This window comes from Dendrobates tinctorius, unplaced genomic scaffold (assembly GCF_039654945.1).
Source record: "Dendrobates tinctorius isolate UK_male_01 unplaced genomic scaffold, ASM3965494v1 ptg000209l, whole genome shotgun sequence".
Taxonomy (NCBI): domain Eukaryota; kingdom Metazoa; phylum Chordata; class Amphibia; order Anura; family Dendrobatidae; genus Dendrobates; species Dendrobates tinctorius.
In genome coordinates, this window is record NW_027361876.1 from 7,258,779 (window position 1) to 7,279,894 (window position 21,116).

General features: G+C 44.2%; 1 protein-coding gene across 3 annotated transcripts in view; it reads left to right on the top strand.

Moving 5' to 3' along the window:
- Positions 1-21,116, top strand: part of EEA1 (early endosome antigen 1) — a 278,411-nt gene that overhangs the window by 66,635 nt on the left and 190,660 nt on the right. For 2 of the 3 annotated variants that reach the window (XM_073554267.1, XM_073554268.1), the window contains 2 exons: positions 16,803-16,930; positions 20,669-20,723. In XM_073554267.1, coding sequence (XP_073410368.1) covers positions 16,803-16,930; positions 20,669-20,723 — 183 coding nt within the window. Of the gene's footprint in view, positions 1-16,802; positions 16,931-20,668; positions 20,724-21,116 lie in introns of those variants that run through there. The other variant, XM_073554269.1, reaches the window with a different exon arrangement.

Consider the following 21,116-nt stretch of genomic DNA (forward strand, 5'->3'; position numbering starts at 1 on the left):
CGTAAAATTCTGTGACATCCTCTTTCCCTCCGCCAGGACATTAAAAATGGGTCGTGGCTGGGTCTTTCAGCAAGACGATGACCCAAAATATACTGCCAAGGCAACAAAGGAGTGGCTCAAAAAGAAGCAAATTAATGTCATGGAGTAGCCCAGCCAGTCTCCAGACCTTAATCCCATAGAAAACTTATGGAGGGAGTTGAAGCTCCGAGTTGCCAAGCGACAGCCTCATAATCTTAATGATTTAGAGATGATCTGCAAAGAGGAGTGGACCAAAATTCCTCCTGACCTGTGCGCAAACCTCAACTTCAAAAAACATCTGACGGCTGTGCTTGCCAACAAGGGTTTTGTTTGCCAGAGAGATCAAATACTTATTTCTCACTGCAAATTGCAGATAAATGTATATAATTTATACAATGTGATTTTCTGTATTTTATTTTTGATTTTCTATTTCTCAATGTTAAAATTAACCTACCCTTAAAATTATAGACTGTTCATGTCTTTTGTCAGTGGGCAAACTTACAAAATCGGCAAGGGATCAAATACTTATTTCCCCCAATGTATGTCTTCCATTTTGTTATTATTGCTCACACAGTTGATTTCATCACACCAAGCTGCTTGCCTATTGCAGATTCAGTCGTCCCAGCCTGGTGCAGGGCTACAATTTTGTTTCTAGTGCCCTTCGACAGCTCTTTGGTCTTCACCATAGTGGAGTTTGGAGTGTGACTGAGGTTGTGGGCAGGTGTCTTTTATACTGATAACACAGTCAAACAGGTGCCATTACTACAGGTAATGAGTGGAGGACAGGGAAGCCTCTTAAAGAAGTTACAGGTCTGTGAGAGCCAGAAATCTTGTATGCTTTTAGGTGACCAAATACCGTACTTATTTTGCAGCGTAAGTTGCAAAATAAATCTTGCCAAATCACACAAGGTGATTTTCTGGGTTTGTTTTCTCATTTTGGCTCTCATAGTTGTGGTCTACCAATGAGGTCAATTACAGGCCTTTCTCATCTTTTTAAGTGCGAGAACTTGCACAATTGGTAACTGACTGAATACTTTTTTCCCCACTAGATGTAGAATCTTTTCTTTTGGTCACTGGCACAGATCCCTGGAATATTACTAAGCTGGGCACAAACTCCACAGTTTGGTTTCCAGGATTGGAAAGCAGTATCGTAGCAATACTGTGTTTTACATGCATACATTCTGTGAATAATTGACTTTCACGGACAATTAAATGCATCTCCTATTCAGTCAGGCCTCGTAGCGCAGCATGCTTCTCATCCATTCTGATGCCTAGTCTTCTTACAAGGCACATTTCTGCCTCGCCTCGGTTCACAGCCAAATGAAATGATGCTTCAGCTTTGGTATTATCTGCGCTATCAATTAGTGATATCTCGTCTCTGTGCACATCAGCATTTTTTATTTACTGTATCTTTCAGATTATAAGACGCACTTTTTCCCCCCGAAATTTTTTGGTAAAATAGAACTGCGTCTTATAATGCAGATATACCTTACCGGCCGCTGTGGAGCAGGGTCCCAGGGTCGCTGCTGGAGGAGGCAAGAGTGGAGCGTTTCCGCAGGCTGGGTGAGGGGATGTTCCGATGTGCGCCACTGTAGGTGTTCGGTGGTGTGGGGGCTCTGCCAACATTTTGTGAAATCCCAGAGCTCCCGCACTTACCTGGTTTACTGTGCTATAGACTCTGGGAAAGCTCTTGCCTCCTCCAGCAGTGACCCTGGGACCCCGCTTCACCGCAACCATCACTCCCGGTAAGCAATAAGACGCATGGATTATTCTCCACCATTTTATTAAAAAAAGTTTTTCTATTTTTCTCCTCCAAAATTTGGGGTGCGTCTTATAATCCACAAAATACGGTACTTTTGCAACTCTGCCAGGCTCTCTTCATGCAAACGGAGTCTATCAGGCTACGGTCGTGTGCCCAGAATTTTACAGGACAAAATGCAAAACATGCTGCTATATCTGTAGCCAGGCTTCTGAGTCTTGTCAGTAATGCTACAATATTTAGTACATGTACCTGCTGCCCTCTATTTGTGCCAATCTAGCCACTACTGTGGTTTCTAGTTTCTTTTTTGTGGATGTGGAATACATGTGTGATTTGTCTACAGTACATGTTTAATACTGTTAGGTTTTATTCACCATAAGCCTCAACCTGTTTCGTATTGCTTTGGAGGGTGACAAGAACACTGCAAAAATTCAGAAAGCATTAACATGCTGCAGCTTGAAAAACAATCCTGCAGTGCGCCAATTCGGTTAGGAAACAAAAAAAACAAGTGTGCGCGTGAGATTTCCGAAATTTTATATGTTTTGTGGGCACTGTAAAATGCAAATTCTTTCTATAAAAAAAGCTACATGTTAACATACTTGTAGTTTGAAACCTTCATCTCTGCTTTCATATTGGCCACACAGAAATACTGTAGTGTACTGTACAAGTGACTGAATACCTATCGAAGTGAATAGGAGCTGAACTGTAGTGTCCATGAACAGTTGTGACACCGCACTTGGATATTGATGACCTAAACTTAAAGGGAATCTGTCACCCGTTTTTAGCCCTATCAGCTGCCGTCACCACCATCAGGGGCTTATCTACAGCATTCTGTAATGCTGTAGATAAGCCCCCGATGTAACCTGAAAGATAAGAAAAAAGAGATTATACTCACCCCAGCATTCAGTCCGGTCCGATGGATGTTGAGGTTCTGTCCGGCGCCTCCCATCTTCATACGATGCCGTCCTCCTTCTTTCTTCTGCCTCGGCTCCTTTTCTTTCTCTGCCCTGTCGAGGGCAGAGTAAAGTACTGCAGTGCGCAGGCGCCGGACCTCTCTGACCTTTCCCAGCACCTGCGCACTGCAGTACTTTACTCTGCCCTCAACAGGGCAGATAAAATACGCCTGCGCAGGAGCCGAGGGAGAAGCAAGGAGGAGGAGGACATCATCATATGAAGATAGGAGGCGCCGGACCGCGACATCCACCGCATCCGACTCCGCCCCCCGGTGAGTATAATCTAACGTGTTTTTCTTATCTTTCAGGTTACATCAGGGGCTTATCTACAGCATTACAGAATGCTGTAGATAAGCCCCTGATGGCGGTGACGGCAGCTGATAGGGCTAAAAATGGGTGACAGATTCCCTTTAAAGGGAATCTGTCAGCAGGATTTTTGCTATGTACTCTGAGGACAGCATGAGATAAGGGCTAAGACATAGATTTCAGGGATGTATCACTTATTAGGCTGTGTGCTGTTGTTTCCATGCAATTAATGTTTTATCTTCAGGAGATTATTGCTGCTTGGACCACAGTGCACATGAGCCCTGGTCTGACACGCTCCCTGCCCTCACAAGCAGCTCACTGTCTATAGACACTGCACAGAAGGCTTTGGAGTGGCCATGGTTAGCTTTCTGATCTCTGCTACATGTTACATCTAAAAACTGATTGTATCAGAACTGCTGCACTCAGTAAACTGGTGATAGTTTTTCTTTAAATGGAAGCAGTTATCTCCGATAACACTAGTATCCTGTAGCTATAGGGTTAATCTGCAGGTTAATAGCTTTATGAAGGTGCCTGGCCACTGTATTGTAACTGCAGTACTCTGGAAAAAGTTTAACTTACTTTCTCCTGATGTCCGTCGGCTGTCAGTCATGCAGGTGACTGTAATTGCTCTGACCATGCCTGCATGACTGACAGCCGTCAGCGCCCAAGAGAAATAAAGTTAATTTAAATCTAATAAAGTTACAGTAACTTTTATTACTGTGGCCAGGCACCTTCACAATGTGCAGATGTAGAGTTAGTCTCCAGGTTAAAGGCATTAAAGGGGATATCCGGGACTTTATGGAAAAACAAAAAATGAGTCTAAGCACTAACAGGCAGGTAATTGCATCTTACCTGGCTGTTGTGTCCTGCGCTGTTCTTCCCTGGCACAGAACGGTCACAGATGGCTCCTGCTGGGGATTCAGCTGCATCTGCTGACACAACGGGGCATGACTTCCAAAGTCATTTTGATTGACAGCTTGGTCCCTTATTTAGGCAGCGGGGATCCGGCTATCAATCAGAATGGGGGTTGGAAGTCAGAGCGGTCGGAAAAGAAGCCTTCGCTCTATGTACATGACGTCAGCAAAGGCGTCTGAATCCCTGGCAGGAGAAAAGAAGCCTCCGCTCTATCTGATGTCAGCAAAGGCGTCTGAATCCCTGACAGGAGAAAAGAAGCCTCCGCTCTATATATGTGACATCAGCAAAGGCTTCTTAATCCCTGGCAGGAGGTCTCTGTTACTCCTCTATGCTGGGGTAGAATGGCCTTGTGTACAACAGGGAGGTAAGTTGCAATTGACCTACCTGTTAGTTCTTGGGTACATTATTAAAAAAAAAAAAGTCTTGGATAACCCCTTTTAATAGCATTATTGGATCTGCTGGTTTCCCTTTTAAGACCCCCCATGCACATTTAAACTAAAACAATATGCTAATAATGTGCTTGGGGGTCCCCCGACTCTTCCCTGACAGATGATGATGTGGGGTTCAGCCTGTTGATTTCCTTCACTGACTTTTCAGATAAGTTCTCTTGGAGAACACAGGAGTGCTCTGCCCAGCTGACTGCTCATACATATGTCTCCAGAGAGATATAGCCCACAGGATTGTTCAGCTGACGGCTATCTCATGTGTCTAGGGATTTAGATGGTTCTTAACTTTTATAACCCCTAACAACCTCTTTAAGGTGCTGGAAAACCCTTGTAAAAGTATGTAGCGGTAAGGAGAAAGAAGTATAAGGAATCCCTCGATTTTAGAAGTGCTTGTAACCCACTAATTGCCCTCTCCATTGAAATAAATATGCAGCCAAGTGTTGAGATGGTCGTCCCTGTGTAGACCAAGCCTGTACTGCTTCCCAGGGTAGGAATACGTCTTTTGTATTGTCTTTCTCATTCTGCAGAAGCTAGCTTCTGGGAACTTCCCTGTGTGTAAGTTGTGACTCAGATGTTAAGCTGGTGAGGTGGTAATTGAATAATCTGGTAATAGTTTCCTTGTTTGCTACCCAATCATTTACTTATTGTACTTACACAAGCAGATGGGAAAGGGCATTCTTTTTATTTCATTTTTCTGTACAACTGAATCATGATGTGTTTCGTCACTTCTACTCATTCTTAGGAAGTAAACTACAGACATTCTGTTAAAAGTTAATTTTTAATCATCCTCTGCAAGCACATTTGTGGGGGTCTTGTTCTTAAGACCCCCACTGATCTCTCAAAAAACCCCCTCTTAAGAGTGCGGCTTGGAAGACTGGAGTAGGCTATGCTTTCCATTGTATCCATACTCTATCCTATGTGCACGCTCCTGTCTCTCAAGCTGAATAGTAAATATATAAGGTGCACTACCAAGCAGCCCTTGTCAGAGTATTTTTGAGTGGTTGGTTGCATCTCAGGACCAGGACAACCTCTGATTTGCTTGCAACTAAGAGGACAAAAAAATAGCATTTTTTTTTATATCAAGGGTTTAGTTATTCTTTAATTCATGAATTATGGTTCCTGTATTTTTTTGCATCTGCTTCAGGTCTTGTAGCTGTTCTTACATACAAATTTCTCCATTTACGTTGGCCTAAATATTACAAGTCCAGGGATTTTAGGACATCAGGACCAGAAGCAATTTAGCTGTTTTCAGCAAAAATTAGTTTAACAGTTGTAACATCTGTTGCTGGGCTAGTGACTTGATTTTTTTTTTTTTAATGCTGCAGGTTTATTTTGTGACCATTATACACATGAATATACACGCACACATATATTTTTTTAAGCTTCCTTTTGCAAAAAAAAAAAAAAAAGGAAAAAATGTGCTGTTTAATATTTTGGTTAATTTTTATCATAATGTAGTGGCACAGTAAAGTCTACTTATTTGTGATTTATTTGTCTACATATTATCTAAGTTTTACTTGTCTAATTTAGGATAACTTGGTTTTGAGTAGTTTAACAGTGCTGGAAAGGCAAATGATCACTGCGGATGTATATAATTTTATTTTTTTTACACTTTTTTTAGTAAATCGTGCTGAACAGTGACCACGCTTGCCGGGGATATCTGCCAAGTTCCATTTAAAATTGTCACTGTAATGACAGTACTGCCTCAAATGAGACCACCATGCCAATGTCGCTGTGTGTGTAGACAAGAGAGAAGTGGTGATAGTGAATTTAACACATCTACCTGTTGTCTCAAAGATCAGCTCATTTCTATGGCTATCAGCAATGGAACAATCTTATAGTTAGGATCTGTTCTGACACAATGTCTTATTATTGAAGGTCGAACAGGCTAGTTGTGAGCAACTTTTTATTTTTTTCTGATTTGAAATGTATGAAATAGAAAGGTAGATTTATTAAAAAGGACCTTTCTCCACTTTTAGCCTATTAAACCACAAACATCAGGGAATAATGGCTGCAGAGCTGAATAAAACCTAGTTTTTAATTTTTCATTTCTGCTCTCTGTTGCAGAGATATAAGCTTGTAAACTTTAGATTCTAATTTAATCTTCAACCAAGGGGCAATTTGCAGAAATGTATCAATGGGGATGTTTATTTTTTCTACTCCATGACATAAGGAGGAGGCATCAAGCACAGGAAAATAGAGAACATGGGCATAGACATGTCAGTCCTGACTGTCTGTGTGAGACATGTAACGACACATAGCCCTGCTCTTTTCACTGAGCTCAGTACTGGAACCTACTGTCATTGCAAGCAGGGGCAGGAAATAGAACAGAGTTGTGTGTTATGAGTAACAAACTCCTCTACATCTGGATCTCTCAACCTGTGGCACTTGGCTCTCTCATCCTGGCTTTTCCTGTGTGAGACATGTTACGACACACAGCCGTGCTCTCCTCACTGTTCTTACTGCCGACATTTACTGTCATTACAAGCGAGGGTATGGAGCGGAGTTGTGTGTTTTTACAAACGTCTTTGCATCTGGATTTCTTATCCCATGGCACTGAAAGTGTGGGAGTAGAACAAAGCCGAAAGTGCTATGGGATGAGAGCTGTAAATGGAGGGTTGTATTGTAATGACACACGTCACTGCTCCACTTCTGTTCCCCGCTAGTAATCACAGTAGTAAGATCAGTGAGGAAAGTAGGGTTGTGTTTCACTACATGTCTCACACAGAAAAAGCCAAGTCTGACATTCTCTGGGGCGTGTTCTTTTTTCCCCTTCATTACACCTCCTACTTATAATTGGTCAACATCATACAGGGGAAAAAGTATACGCCCCCAGAGATAAATTTATGCTAGCGCCCCCTTGGCTGAACGGGAAATTGGCATATAAACTATACAAGCTAATATCTACTCAACAGAGAAGAGAAATTGAAAAATAAAACTACATTTTACTCATCTCTGCAGCCACTCTTCCATGATGTGGCCAGTATATAATGTTCAAATATGTGAAAGGTGCATTGTGTTTATATTTTTTTTTCCAGGTCACCACCTGACAGCACGATGGAGGACGTCCTTCTTATCCACAGTGGGACAGGAAACCACGAGAGTTCAAAAGGACCCTCCCCTCGCCAGTGTTTTTCCTGTCCCACTGCGGATAGGAACGATGGGAGCCGACCGTTCTGAGCAGATGGTGAGGATCGGGGGGCCCAGCCTTTCCCTTCCCGCCTCAAGAATTCTGCAGGCTGACACCCACCTGAGGGTCCCTCAGCAGACCCAGTGTAGCGCTGCTCCTGGGGGCCGGAGTCACTTCCCCTGAGGGGGCTCTCGACTTCAGGCGTCGCCTTCGATGTCCCTCTGCCGGGCCGCCTCTACAGAGCCGCATCTGGTAAGCGGTCCCGACGCCATGTCACCGCCGCAGGGCATCTTTGCAGACCACCGGGAGGTGAGGAGGCCGGCTTGGCGGGGGACCACGCCGCTCCAAGCGGCGGCGTCACAGGCCCTGGCGCCACTTCCAGGTCGCGGGGCCCACGTCACTTCCGGTCTCTCCGGCCGGCCGGATTGCGCCCTGGGGCCGCGTCACTTCCGGGGGGACGGGCCCAGGGCGTCTGCAATACTTCCGGGTGGCGGTTCAGTCAGGGCAATGAAACTGAACCGCGTGCTCCCGGAGCTGAAAGCCGCAGGCGACGCCCCTCCAGGAGGATTCAGAGCAGGTCGGACATCGTGACCAAATCAGGCCTAGCAGCAGGTGGGCCCACACAGCCGTTCCTGCACAGAGATGGAGGATCAGGCGAGGACCGAGACGGGGCCGGATGGCCAGGGTCACGTGAGTACCTCTGCAAAGGTTACTGCAGGACCCTGAATAGGCAGACCCCACAGCACACATATTCTGTGTATTTTAGGGGACCCCAGCAGAGAAGAAGGAGTCTAAGAAAAAGGAGAAAAAGTGCCCAATTTGTGCCAAAAAACTAAAGGACACATGGCATAAGCCGTTATGTGACGCATACACCAAACGCATAGTGGGGGATGAGCAAGCCACTGTCATGGCTAACATGAGATCCATTATAAGGGAAGAGGTACAGGCTTCAGTATCAGGCCTGAGATGCCCCCAGACTCCGCAGCCGACTCCCCAGGTATCCGGTAAAAGGCCAAGGGAATTGGACTCCTCATCGGAGGAGGACCCGTCCGAATCAGGACTAGAGGAGGAGGAGATGAGAAAACCCACAGAGAAGGGGAAGACATACCTCTTTTCGTCCGGGGATACGGACGAACTGCTGGGTGCAGTAAGACACACTATGCAGATTGAGGAACCCCCAGAGACTCTATCGGTACAGGACGAGATGTTTGGTGGGCTGCGATCGCAAGCCTCGATGGTGTTCCCAGTAAATACGCATATACGAGCGATGATCCTGGAGGAATGGGAAGAGGCGGAGAAGAGACTCACTGTCCCTAGAGACTTTAAACTGCGCCTACCATTCGACCCAGAGGAGGTCAAGGTCTGGGAGGAAATCCCAAAAATAGATATCCCAGTTGCAAAGGTGTCTAAGAAGACAGTCATTCCCTTTGAGGACTCTTCCAATCTGAAAGAGCCCATGGACCGGAAGGCAGACGGCCTCTTAAAGAGAGCCTGGGAAAGTTCGGTCGCGGTCATACGGGATAATATTGCAGCAACGTCTGTAGCGCGTTCAATGCACCTGTGGATAGACGACTTAGAAGAGCACCTTACAGATAGAACCCCAAGGGAGGCTATTCTAAAATCCCTTCCCCTGTTAAAATTAGCCACCGGGTTTCTAGCTGATGCCTCAGCAGAGACCGTCAGATTTACGGCCAGGAATCAATCCCTGACTAACGCGGCCAGGAGAGCCATCTGGCTAAAAAGCTGGTCAGGGGATGTACAATCCAAAAATAAGCTATGCTCAATCCCGTTTTCGGGAGGCAAGGTATTCGGGCCTGTGCTCGATGATATTTTAGAAAAAGCCTCTGACGAGAAAAAAGGTTTCCCGGAAGAGAAACGGAAAAAATATCAGCCCTTTCGTAGGCCCCGTTTTAACCAAAGAACGGACTACAGAGGGAAGGGGAAAACTGGAAGATGGAGCTACCCCAAAGGGGGAGAGAGCAGGAGCAGAAATAGAGACTCCATCTTCACCGGGTCAAACTCCCGAAGGAAATGACACCACCAGAGTAGGGGGCCGATTGCTCGGGTTCCTAGGAGAGTGGCAGCGAATTTCCAGCAGCCCCTGGGTGCTACAGGTGATCTCGCAGGGGTACAGGATAGAGTTCAACTCCCTTCCTCCAGGCCGATTTCTGATAACCAGTCCCCACCTCCATTCGGCCTCCCCCATGTGGCGGGACATTCAGGACCTCCTGACAACGGCTGCAGTCATCCCAGTACCCGCGCGAGAGGAAGGCAGAGGGCACTACTCGAGCCTTTTTTCAATAAAAAAGCCGTCAGGAGAGTCCAGAACTATAATAAATCTCAAACCCCATAACAGGTGGCTAAGATACAAAAGATTCAAGATGGAATCAATAAAATCTACAATTCCCCTCCTGGGGAAGGGGGTGGTAATGTGTACTCTAGATTTAAAAAGTGCGTATTACCATGTCCCCATCCATCCAGACCATCAAAAGTATGTCAGGTTTGCAGTGAGGAAAGGGGGCAAGATCTACCATTATCAGTTCCGCTGCCTCTCGTTCGGTCTAGCATCGGCCCCAAGGGTCTTTACAAAACTGATGGCAGAGGTAGTGGCCTACCTAAGAATCAGGGATATCACGGTGGTCCCTTACATAGACGATTTCCTCATCATAGCAGACTCAGTGGCCCGGCTCAGGTTCGACTGTCAGTCTTTGATTTCCACGCTGCAGAGCTTGGGCTGGATTATAAACTGGCAAAAATCAGATCTAATGCCCAAACCAAGAATAAAGTTCCTGGGAGTAATATTAGACTCAGAAGAAAGAATGTCTTACCTCCCAGAGGGAAAACAGACCAGCTTGAAGGAAAGGATTCGCCAATTCACAAAACAACGGGTCTCTATCAGGGAGGCCATGAAGATTCTAGGCCTGATGACATCCTGTATTCCCTGCGTCAGGTGGAGACAGTTCCACTCTCGACATCTACAACGGGCAGTTCTATCTTCCTGGGACAGAAGACAGAGCTCGTTGGACAGAAAGATGCGATTGTCTCACCGGGTCAGAAGTTCCCTTTTCTGGTGGACTGTTCCGAAGAATCTACACACCGGTGTCTCATGGGTCCAGTTCCCGGAGGTCATAGTTACCACAGACGCAAGCCAGCAGGGCTGGGGCGGACATGTCCAAGGAAGATACTACCAGGGACGTTGGGGTCGAGAGGACAGCATGCAGTCCTCCAACTTCAGGGAGCTTCATGCGGTATGGAAAGTATTATCGTCGGCCCAGTCACTGGTGAGGAACAGGCATGTCAAAGTACTATCAGACAATACCACGACAGTAGCTTTCCTCCGTAACCAAGGCGGTCCAAGACACCCAGGACTGCAGCGCCTAGCCGAACAGATCTTCAGATGGGCAGAAAAGAACACCCTCTCAATCTCAGCAGTGCACCTAGAGGGCGACAAAAACCAGGTGGCAGACTTTATCAGCAGGAGAAGAGTAGTCGCAACGGAATGGGAGCTGAACAGCGAGGTATTCGACAGCCTATGCAGCCGGTGGGGAACGCCGGAGATAGACCTGTTTGCAGTCAAGCAGAACACAAAGGTCAGGAATTTCTACTCTCTGAACCCTTAAGGGAACCCGGCAGGAATCGACGCTCTGTCCCAATCATGGAGCGGGGGCCTGTTATACTCCTTCCCGCCTCTCGCTCTCATACCACGGACTCTCAGGAAGATCAACGAAGACAAAGCCAGAGTCATACTAATAGTGCCATTCTGGCCAAAGAGGAGTTGGTTCCCCTTGCTCAGGAAGATGGCAGAAGAAGAACCCATTCTTCTTCCAGAAAGAAGGGACCTCCTCCGCCAGGGCCCGGTTTGGCACCAGAAGCCAGAGACACTTCAGTTGTCGGCCTGGATCCTGAGCGGCAGGTCTTAAGATCAAGAGGCCTATCAGACGACGTCATCTCTACCCTGCAGGCGAGCAGAAAACCAGTAACTGCCGCAATATACAACAAGATCTGGAAAAGATTCTGCAGCTTCTGTGGAGAGACGACAGTTGAGACTGACCACCCCAATATCCCAAAAATTCTGGACTTCTTACAGGCAGGGTTCAAGAAGGGTCTTAGACCCAGTACGCTAAGAGTTCAGATCGCAGCCCTTAGCGTGTTCTATGACTGCGCCCTATCAGCACACCCCTGGGTAGCCCGTTTCTCCAGAGCGGTTCAGAGGCTGAAGCCCTTAATAAGGAAGTCTGTTCCCCCCTGGGACCTTAACCTAGTCCTCAATGCTTTATGTAAGCACCCATTCCAGCTAGGGACAGACATTGGGATTGATAATCTCTCGATCAGAACAGCATTTCTGGTAGCGATCACGTCAGTAAAGAGGCTAGGAGAACTTCAGGCCCTGTCTATCCAGGACCCGTATCTTCAGGTGTTCGACGATAGATTAGTCTTAAGACTTGACCCGGCTTTCCTTCCCAAAGTGGTCTCAAATTCAAACATGAACCAAGAGGTAGTACTCCCTTCATTCTGTCAGTTCCCTAAGAATAAAAAGGAGAGCGCATACCATAACCTAGACGTCATGGAGTCGGTTCTCAGGTACCTAGACGCAACCAGGCCTTGGAGAAGGGATAATAATCTCTTCGTTCAGTACAGTGGTCCGAATAAAGGGAGGAAAGCAGCTAAATCCACAGTCGCAAGATGGATTAAGTCCACAATTAATCTAGCCTATAGCACACAGGGGCAGAATCAACCAGGTAACCTTAGAGCCCACTCAACCAGGGCCATGGCCACGTCATGGGCAGAGGGGGGGGAGCCTCGGCGGAACAAATCTGTAGGGCCGCATCCTGGTCCAGTCTGAGTACCTTCTCTAGACACTATAAGTTAGATGTGGTATCCGCACAATTGGCATTTGGCAGAAAGGTACTTCACGCAGTAGTCCCACCCTAGGATCAGTCTCCTTTGGTACTACTCCATCGTGCTGTCAGGTGGTGACCTGGAAAACGGTAATTAGACCTACCGGTAATTGTGTTTCCAGGAATCCATCCTAACAGTACTGACTGTTAGTTCCCTCAGTTCCCTCCCTAAGATATTCATCCGTACTATTGTGATGTAACATGTGTATGTGGAAATTTGTTGAATAAAAACCTTCTTGCATCCACCCAGATGTGTTACTTTGAGAAATCACTGAAGGATGGCGAGGGGAGGGTCCTTTTGAACTCTCGTGGTTTCCTGTCCCACTGTGGATAAGAAGGACGTCCTCCATCGTGCTGTCAGGATGGATTCCTGGAAACACAATTACCGGTAGGTCTAATTACCGTTTTTCCTTTTTGTAGTGCTTTCCATATTGATTCTGGTAATAAATCTAGTGTAAGTTAAAACAAAGCTAGTTTGAAACTTGTGTTTTTTTGCCACTGTTTTTGTGCCATTCTTACGTGTTGAAAAAAGTAACATAGAGGCTTCATAAATACGAGAATAGGGCATTTAGCCGGAACTGTGTTTTAAATTGGTTGGTAAATCCCTACTCTGTTGGAAAGTAAAAAAGCTTAGTTTAAAGTAGCTCGACTCTTGTAATCTAATAACATGGTAATGTGCATGCACTGAGTATTAAAAACAATATAAGAGTTCGCTCTCACTTGTAATTAAATCGGACGAATGCAATCCGATAAAAAATTGTACCAATTTAATCCTATCCTTGTGTTCTCTGTGGCTTTTTTTTCCTTCTCCTATCGGATCGCAATCAGACGGGTAAAAAACTCAGCGTTCAAGATTCGGATAGCACGCACCCATATACAGTGTCTTGTGAAAGTATTCGGCCCCCTTGAACTTTTCAACATAAAGATATACCAAATGTAAATTTTTGGTGAAGAATCAGCAAGTGGGACACAATTGTGAAGTTGAACGAAATTTATTGGCTATTTTTCATTTTTGTGGAAATTCAAAAACTGAAAAGTGGGGCGTGCAATTTTATTCGGCCCCTTTAACTTAATAATTTGTTGCGCCACCTTTTTCTGCGATTACAGCTGCATGTCGCTTGAGGTATATCTCCTATCAGGTTTGAACATCAAGAGACTGAAATTCTTTCCCATTCTTCCTTGGCAAACAGCTAGAGCTCAGTGAGGTTTGATGGAGATCATTTGTAAACAGCAGTTTTCAGCTCTTTCCACAGATTCTAGATTGGATTCAGGTCTGGACTTTGACTTGGCCATTCTAACACCTGGATACGTTTATTTGTGAACCATTCCATTGTAGATTTTGCTTTATGTTTGGGATCATTGTCTTGTTGGAAGATAAATCTCCCTCCCAGTCTCAGGTCTTTTGCAGACTCCAACAGGTTTTCTTCAAGAATGGTCCTGTATTTGGCTCCATCCATCTTCCCATCAATTTTAACCATCTTCCCTGCTGAAGAAAGGCAGGCCCAAACCATGATGCTACCACCACCATGTTTGACAGTGGGGATGGTGTGTTCAGGGTGATGAGCTGTGTTGCCTTTACGCCAAACATATCGTTTGGCATTGTTGCCAAAAAGTTCAATTTTGGTTTCATCTAACCAGAGCACCTTCTTCCACATGTTTGGTGTGTCTCCCAGGTGGCTTGTTGCAAACTTTAAACAACACTTTTTATGGATAGCTTTGAGAAATGGCTTTCTTCTTGCCACTCTTCCATAAAGGCCAGATTTGTGCAGTGTATGACTGATTGTTGTCCTGTGGACAGACTGTCCCACCTCAGCTGTAGATCTTCAGTTCATCCAGAGTGATCATGGTAGTCTTGGCTGCATCTCTGATCAGTCTTCTCCTTGTTTGAGATGAAAGTTTAGAGGGACGGCCGGGTCTTGATAGATTTGCAGCGGTATGATACACCTTCCATTTCAATATGATCGCTTGCACAGTGCTCCTTGGGATGTTTAAAGTTTTGGAAATCATTTTGTATCCAAATCCAGCTTTAAACTTCTCCACAACAGTATCACGAACCTGCCTGTTGTGTTCCTTGGTCTTCATGATGCTCTCTGTGCTTCAAACAGAACCCTGAGACTATCACAGAGCAGGTGCATTTATACAGAGACTTGATTACACACAGGTGGATTATATTTATCATCATTAGTCATTTAGGACAACATTGGATCATTCAGAGATCCACAATGAACTTCTGGAGTGAGTTTGCTGCACTGAAAGTAAAGGGGCCAAATACTATTGCTCGCCCCACTTTTCAGTGTTTGAATTTCCACAAAAATTTAAAATAACCAATAAATTTTGTTCAACTTCACAATTATGTCCTACTTGTTGTTGATTCTTCACCAAAAATGTACATTTGGTATCTTTGTTTGAAGCATGATACAGTAATATGTAAAAGTTTGGGCACCCCTATTAATGTTAACCTTTTTTCTTTATAACAATTTTGGTTTTTGCAACAGCTATTTCAGTTTCATATATCTAATAACTGATGGACTCAGTTATATTTCTGGATTCAAATGAGGTTTATTGTACTAACAGAAAATGTGCAATCTGCATTTAAACAAAATTTGACCGGTGCAAAAGTATGGGCACCCTTATCATTTTCTTGATTTGAACACTCCTAACTACTTTTTACTGACTTCCTGAAGCACTAAATTGGTTTTGTATCCTCATTAAGCTTTGAACTTCATAGCCAGGTGTATCAAATCATGAGAAAAGGTATTTAAAGTGGCCACTTGCAAGTAGTTCTCCTATTAGATTCTCCTATGAAGAGTGGCATCATGGGCTCCTCAAAACAACTCTCAAATGATCTGAAAACAAAGATTATTCAACATAGCTTTTCAGGGGAAGGATACAAAAAGTTGTCTCAGAGATTTAACCTGTCAGTTTCCACTGTGAGGAGCATAATAAGGAAATGGAAGAACACAGGTACAGTTCTTGTTAAGCCCAGAAGTGGCAGGCCAAGAAAAATATCAGAAAGGCAGAGAAGAAGAATGGTGAGAACAGTCAAGGACAATCCACAGACCACCTCCAAAGACCTGCAGCATCATCTTGCTGCAGATGGTGTCACTGTGCATCGGTCAACAATACAGCGCACTTTGCACAAGGAGAAGCTGTATGGGAGAGTGATGCGAAAGAAGCCGTTTCTGCAAGCACGCCACAAACAGAGTCGCCTGAGGTCTGCAAAAGCACATTTGGACAAGCCAGTTACATTTTGGAAGAAGGTCCTGTGGACTGATGAAACAAAGATTGAGTTGTTTGGTCATACAAAAAGGCGTTATGCATGCGCTGTATTGTTGACCGATGCACAGTAATACCATCTGCAGCAAGATGATGCTGCAGGTCTTTGGAGGTGGTCTGTGGATTGTCCTTGACTGTTCTCACCATTCTTCTTCTCTGCCTTTCTGATATTTTTCTTGGCCTGCCACTTCTGGGCTTAACAAGAACTGTACCTGTGTTCTTCCATTTCCTTACTATGCTCCTCACAGTGGAAACTGACAGGTTAAATCACTGAGACAACTTTTTGTATCATTCCCCTGAAAAGCTATGTTGAATAATCTTTGTTTTCCGATCATTTGAGAGTTGATTTGAGGAGCCCATGATGCCACTCTTCATAGGAGAATCAAATAGGAGAACTACTTGCAAGTGGCCACCTTAAATACCTTTTCTCATGATTTGATATACCTGGCTATGAAGTTCAAAGCTCAATGAGGTTACAAAACCAATTTAGTGCTTCAGGAAGTCAGTAAAAAGTAGTTAGGAGTGTTCAAATCAAGAAAATGATAAGGGTGCCCATACTTTTGCACCGGTCAAATTTTGTTTAAATGCAGATTGCACATTTTCTGTTAGTACAATAAACCTCATTTGAATCCAGAAATATAACTGAGTCCATCAGTTATTAGATATATGAAACTGAAATAGCTGTTGCAAAAAACAAAATTGTTATAAAGAAAAAAGGTTAACATTAATAGGGGTGCCCAAACTTTTACATATGACTGTATGTGGTAAAAGGTTGAAAAGTTCAAGGGGGCCGAATACTTTTGCAAGGCACTGTAAGTAAGATATCACCCGAGTGCAGTGTGATTCCCCCTGATGCCGGCAATAGAGAAGATGGAAAAATTAATTTCTCTGTCTTCTGCGCTTCTCTTCTGCTATTCTCTGATGCGAGAGGATCGGAGCACAGAGCACTGACGCTCAGCCTATGCTCGCAGCAGAGCAGGAGTCAGGTGTCATTAGCATACCGCATCGGATGTGATATGCTAGTGTCTCGGCCTAACTCTCTTGTGTTTATGTTGGTTTAAAGTAATACTGTTGTATAATGGGATCCCTCTTTTCTTGTAGGGCTTCATTTGTCCTCTTTGTATGAAATCGCATGGAACAGCCGAAGAACTTTTTAAGCATTATGAAGCTTCTCATGAGCCATGTAGTGATGCTGGTCATGGAGGAGAAGTGAATTCTTCTACAGAAAGGTATTATAATTGTTCATTTTGTTTTATGTTTAATTTATATACAGCTTTCATGTCATTTTTGTTAACCAGTAGTTTTAAAATTATTATACCACTCATCACGGCCTCCAGGAAACACTTGAGAGTAGCGTGAGAGCCAGCGGCAGTGAAGAGCGGTGTTGTCACAGCTCATCACTGCTTTCGGCTGTAGCAGAGTCGGGGATCGTTGTGAAACATCCATATTATGGGTTACGGGAGGACAGGTGTGATTTTTTTTTTTTTTTTTTTTTTTTTTGTTTCTTGAGTTCCCCAATTTAATAACCAGTAAAGGCTACACCGACAGCTGCGAGCTGATATTAAAAGCCCGGGATGCTCCACGGATATTGGCCCCTTCCCAGAGTAATAACACCAGCTCACAGCTGTCTGCTTTCCTTCAGCTGGTTAGTAAAAATTAAAGGGGTCCCCACCCCATTATTTATTGAGTTTTTTATTTAATAGCTAAATACAAGTACAGAAAAGTACACGCATAGCACTGATTTTATATCTCACTGACATATGTGTATCTGTTCTTTTCTGACCGTTCGGGCTGTGAATTTACTGTACTTGCCTGATGACATGTTGTGTTTCCTTTGAGATGTGTGCGGAAAAATCAGGCGGCACACGCATGGTCTGTGCCTTTCGTTTTTTTTTTTTTCTCTCACCTATTGACTTGCATTGACGAGTGGGATCTTATTCTCGCAGATAATCGTAGCATGCTGCAGTATTTTCTCAGTCCGAGGAAAAACTTGCAGATGAGCACTGAATCATTGTATAACAGTGGTCAGAGTGCAGTGCGATGTTTTCTTGCATTGCAGTGATCCGATTTATATGCAGGTGTGAGCGAGCCCTCATTCTGATAGTGCTGGCTCTATTGGCCTCCCATATGGATGTTAGAGCCATCGTCCAGGATAGAAAGAAGGTGTTGGGTGCATGTAGAGCACGAAGTCCAGTGCAGAGACCACCATCTGGGAACTTGTGATCATGATATAAGGAGGATTAAAACTGCTTCTTGGTGTTGCTAATATGAACAACATAAACAAAAATAAGTTTAAGCACCTTTGTAGGTCTCATATCTAGCGCTACGAGCAGATGTGCAGTTTTCTATAACTGTGTGGAGGAAGTCAGATAGTTTGTACCTGAAATAAAAACAGTCTTTATTGAACAATAAAGAGGTATATAAATTGTTCAGAAGCATCAAATAGATGTCAAATAGAGTTTTGCGGTGCTTTGAACATTAGAAGACAGAATATTATAACTATAACCAACTCCCCCCCAGCACACATCCCCACCTTCGTAGCATAATATCAATTAAGCCCAACAGGAATTCTGCCGACAATTTGTTCTCTCATGTACCAGTCTGTAAATTGGAAGCAACCATAAATCGCCTGGCGTATAGATAATGTCTGGGCGTTAATAAAAGAAGACGATGTAAGGAAAAACCGTTCGGTGTATTTTTCAATATAGACTCTATCCTGTCATCTAACAGTCTACAAACTGATGAAAAAGTGCTTCGCTTGGCCACTACCAAAGCTGAGAAGTTCTGAAACATGAGAAGGGAGTGACCCTCATACTTCAATGAGGAGGCGGCTCGAGATGCCCGGAGCAGATTTTGTTCTGGTAGTTAAGCAACTGAAAAATAGCAGGGCGTGGGTGGGCTTTTGGATCGGAGCGCTCAGGTCCAGTCCTCTGCACTCTCTCTACTACCATGGAGCCAGGCAGGTCTGGCAAATTTAGTGCCTGCGGGAGCCAAGAGGAAATAAAGTGATGAAGGTCTTTCACTGACTCAGGGACGCCAATGATCCAGAGTTTGTTTCGCCGACTCTAATTCTCCAAGTCATCGAATTTTTCCTGGCTGCTCTATTGCATGGTCTCTGTCCTTTACTTGAGCAGCGTAGGATTGTAAAGTTTCCTCCAAATCAGAAATCCACTGCTCTGTCACTGAGATTTTACTAGTGTGTTCAGTCAACTGGGATGTGATTGTTTCCAGTGAGGATTGGAAAGACTGAAGTCTGGTGTCAATCGCCGGCATGAATTTCATAGTAATAGAAGCGGCAATGGCTTGCAGAGATTCCACAGACATGGCAGTATTAGAGTCCAGTGTTTTAGGAAGTGATTGGGCAACCCCAGCTCTGGATTTAACAGATTTAGAGCTACTGGGGTTCACAAATGTATCCATGGGGGATGGAGAGCAGTATGTAGTCACAAGGTATGCATGTAAAAAGAGAGGGGGATACTACAGCTGAGATTTAGCTGAAGCAGCTTACATAGTCTATACAATATGTTTAGACATCAGAGAAAGCCAGGTTTTGTTTAGTAAATATGAACAATAGATTAGGGCCAAGCAAGAAACAGGCACAAATACATCCCAGGTAGGGCCAGGGTCAACCGCAATACGGAAGGCGCGCCCCGACGGGAGGGGCTTTATCCGTTATATATCCAAGCACGTGTAGGCAGGCGCCGTTATAAAATAACAATAATCACTGCGTAGCGTTGACCTCCTGAAATAACAGAAGGTTTACATCAGTAGCAGGCCATGTAGTATGTGAGGAGTTAAATATAAGTGAGTAGTATTTGTCACTGCCTTACTTTTTAATCTTATATAAACTATTGGGCTTCATACTACTTAAACAGGCTGTCTGAATGTATAATGTTGATAACCTGTCCATGGGATAGGATATTAATATCAGATTGTAATTCCAACACCCAAAACTGCAGATCAGTGGTCATTCTCTCCAGCAGCTGAATATGAACAGTGTATGGAACAGAAACCTCAAGGCTCTGTACATTGTGTATTGGCCGTTTCCAGTGCTGCAGCTCATCTCCTATTGAAATCAATATAAGCTAATCTGCAGCACTGAAAAATGGCCACTGTACATTGTAGAGCCTTGCAGCTCCTGCTCCATACACTGTGTCTTGGCCGTTCTCCGGTACTGCGGCTTGCTCTTAGGCCTCTTTCACACATCAGTCTTTTAGAATCAGTCACAATCCGTCAGTGTTAAAAAACGGATCCTGTGCAGATTGGAAAAACCTGATGCATTGGATCCGTTTTTTGACGGATCCATCGAAGCAGCATTCGTTGGAATTTTAAAGGAACAGAATTCTGAAGAGAGAGAGAGACTGACTGACTGTGGGGGTTAAATTAAATAGAGAAAAAATTTTTCCGGGCATGCTTTGTTTGAAAAAATGGAATCCAGCAACGGATTCTTTCGACGGACGGCAACGGATCCTGCGCCCATAGGCGTCCATTGTAGCCAACGACGGACAGCGCTGGATCCGTCGCTGTCCGACTTTTTGACGTTAACAAAAATGTTACTTTGTCCATTGTCTCTGGACGACGGACAAAGAATTTACGACAGATCCGTCAAAAGACGGATGAAACGTGCAGCCATCCGTCACAATCCGTCGCTAATAAAAGTCTATGAAAAAAAAAAAAACGGATCTAGTGTCATCTTTCACTGGATCCGTTTTTTTCAGAAAAGGACGGCTTGTGACTGACGGCAAAAAACTGATGTGTGAAAGAGGCCTTACTGCTGTTTACATCCAGCTGCTGAGGCTGAAAGCAGCTGATCGGTGTCTGAACAGACATGGAGAACATATTTGAAAGGTCATCAGTCATAGCCTGGATAACCACTGAAATATGGCATGATTGGCCTGCATTGAGTGATACCTGTCCTGAACCATTTACAGTGTAAAATCTCTAACATGCCTTTTTTCTTTTTTTAGGGAGGAGATATTGCTACTTCGACGGGAAGTTCAAGACTTACAAGCATCACTTAAGGTTAATATTATTTTTAGATGTCTGTTATAAGTTGCGTATTAGGCAAAATGTGAGACCGTGCACAATGGAATACATTTTCCTAATACATTGATAAGAGAGTGTATATTTTAGTACTCGGCACATTTTGTCCACATGTTAATTATTTGCGTTTTTGTCACGGTTTTTTGATTTGCAGTTTTGTTCCTCCTAGGACGTTCTTTTGTTTTCTTTACAGATTTAAAGTAATTTCCAATCTGCATCACCTCCATTAATTCAGCGTTGTTGCCGTTTTCTTCAAGCATTCAGATGCCTGGAAAAAAAAGCGTAAAAACATGTTTTTTTGCAGCTCTTTTCTTGACAAGAGATACATTTTTGTTGCAGAAATATGTGCAGCAAATACTGAAAGTGTGCACT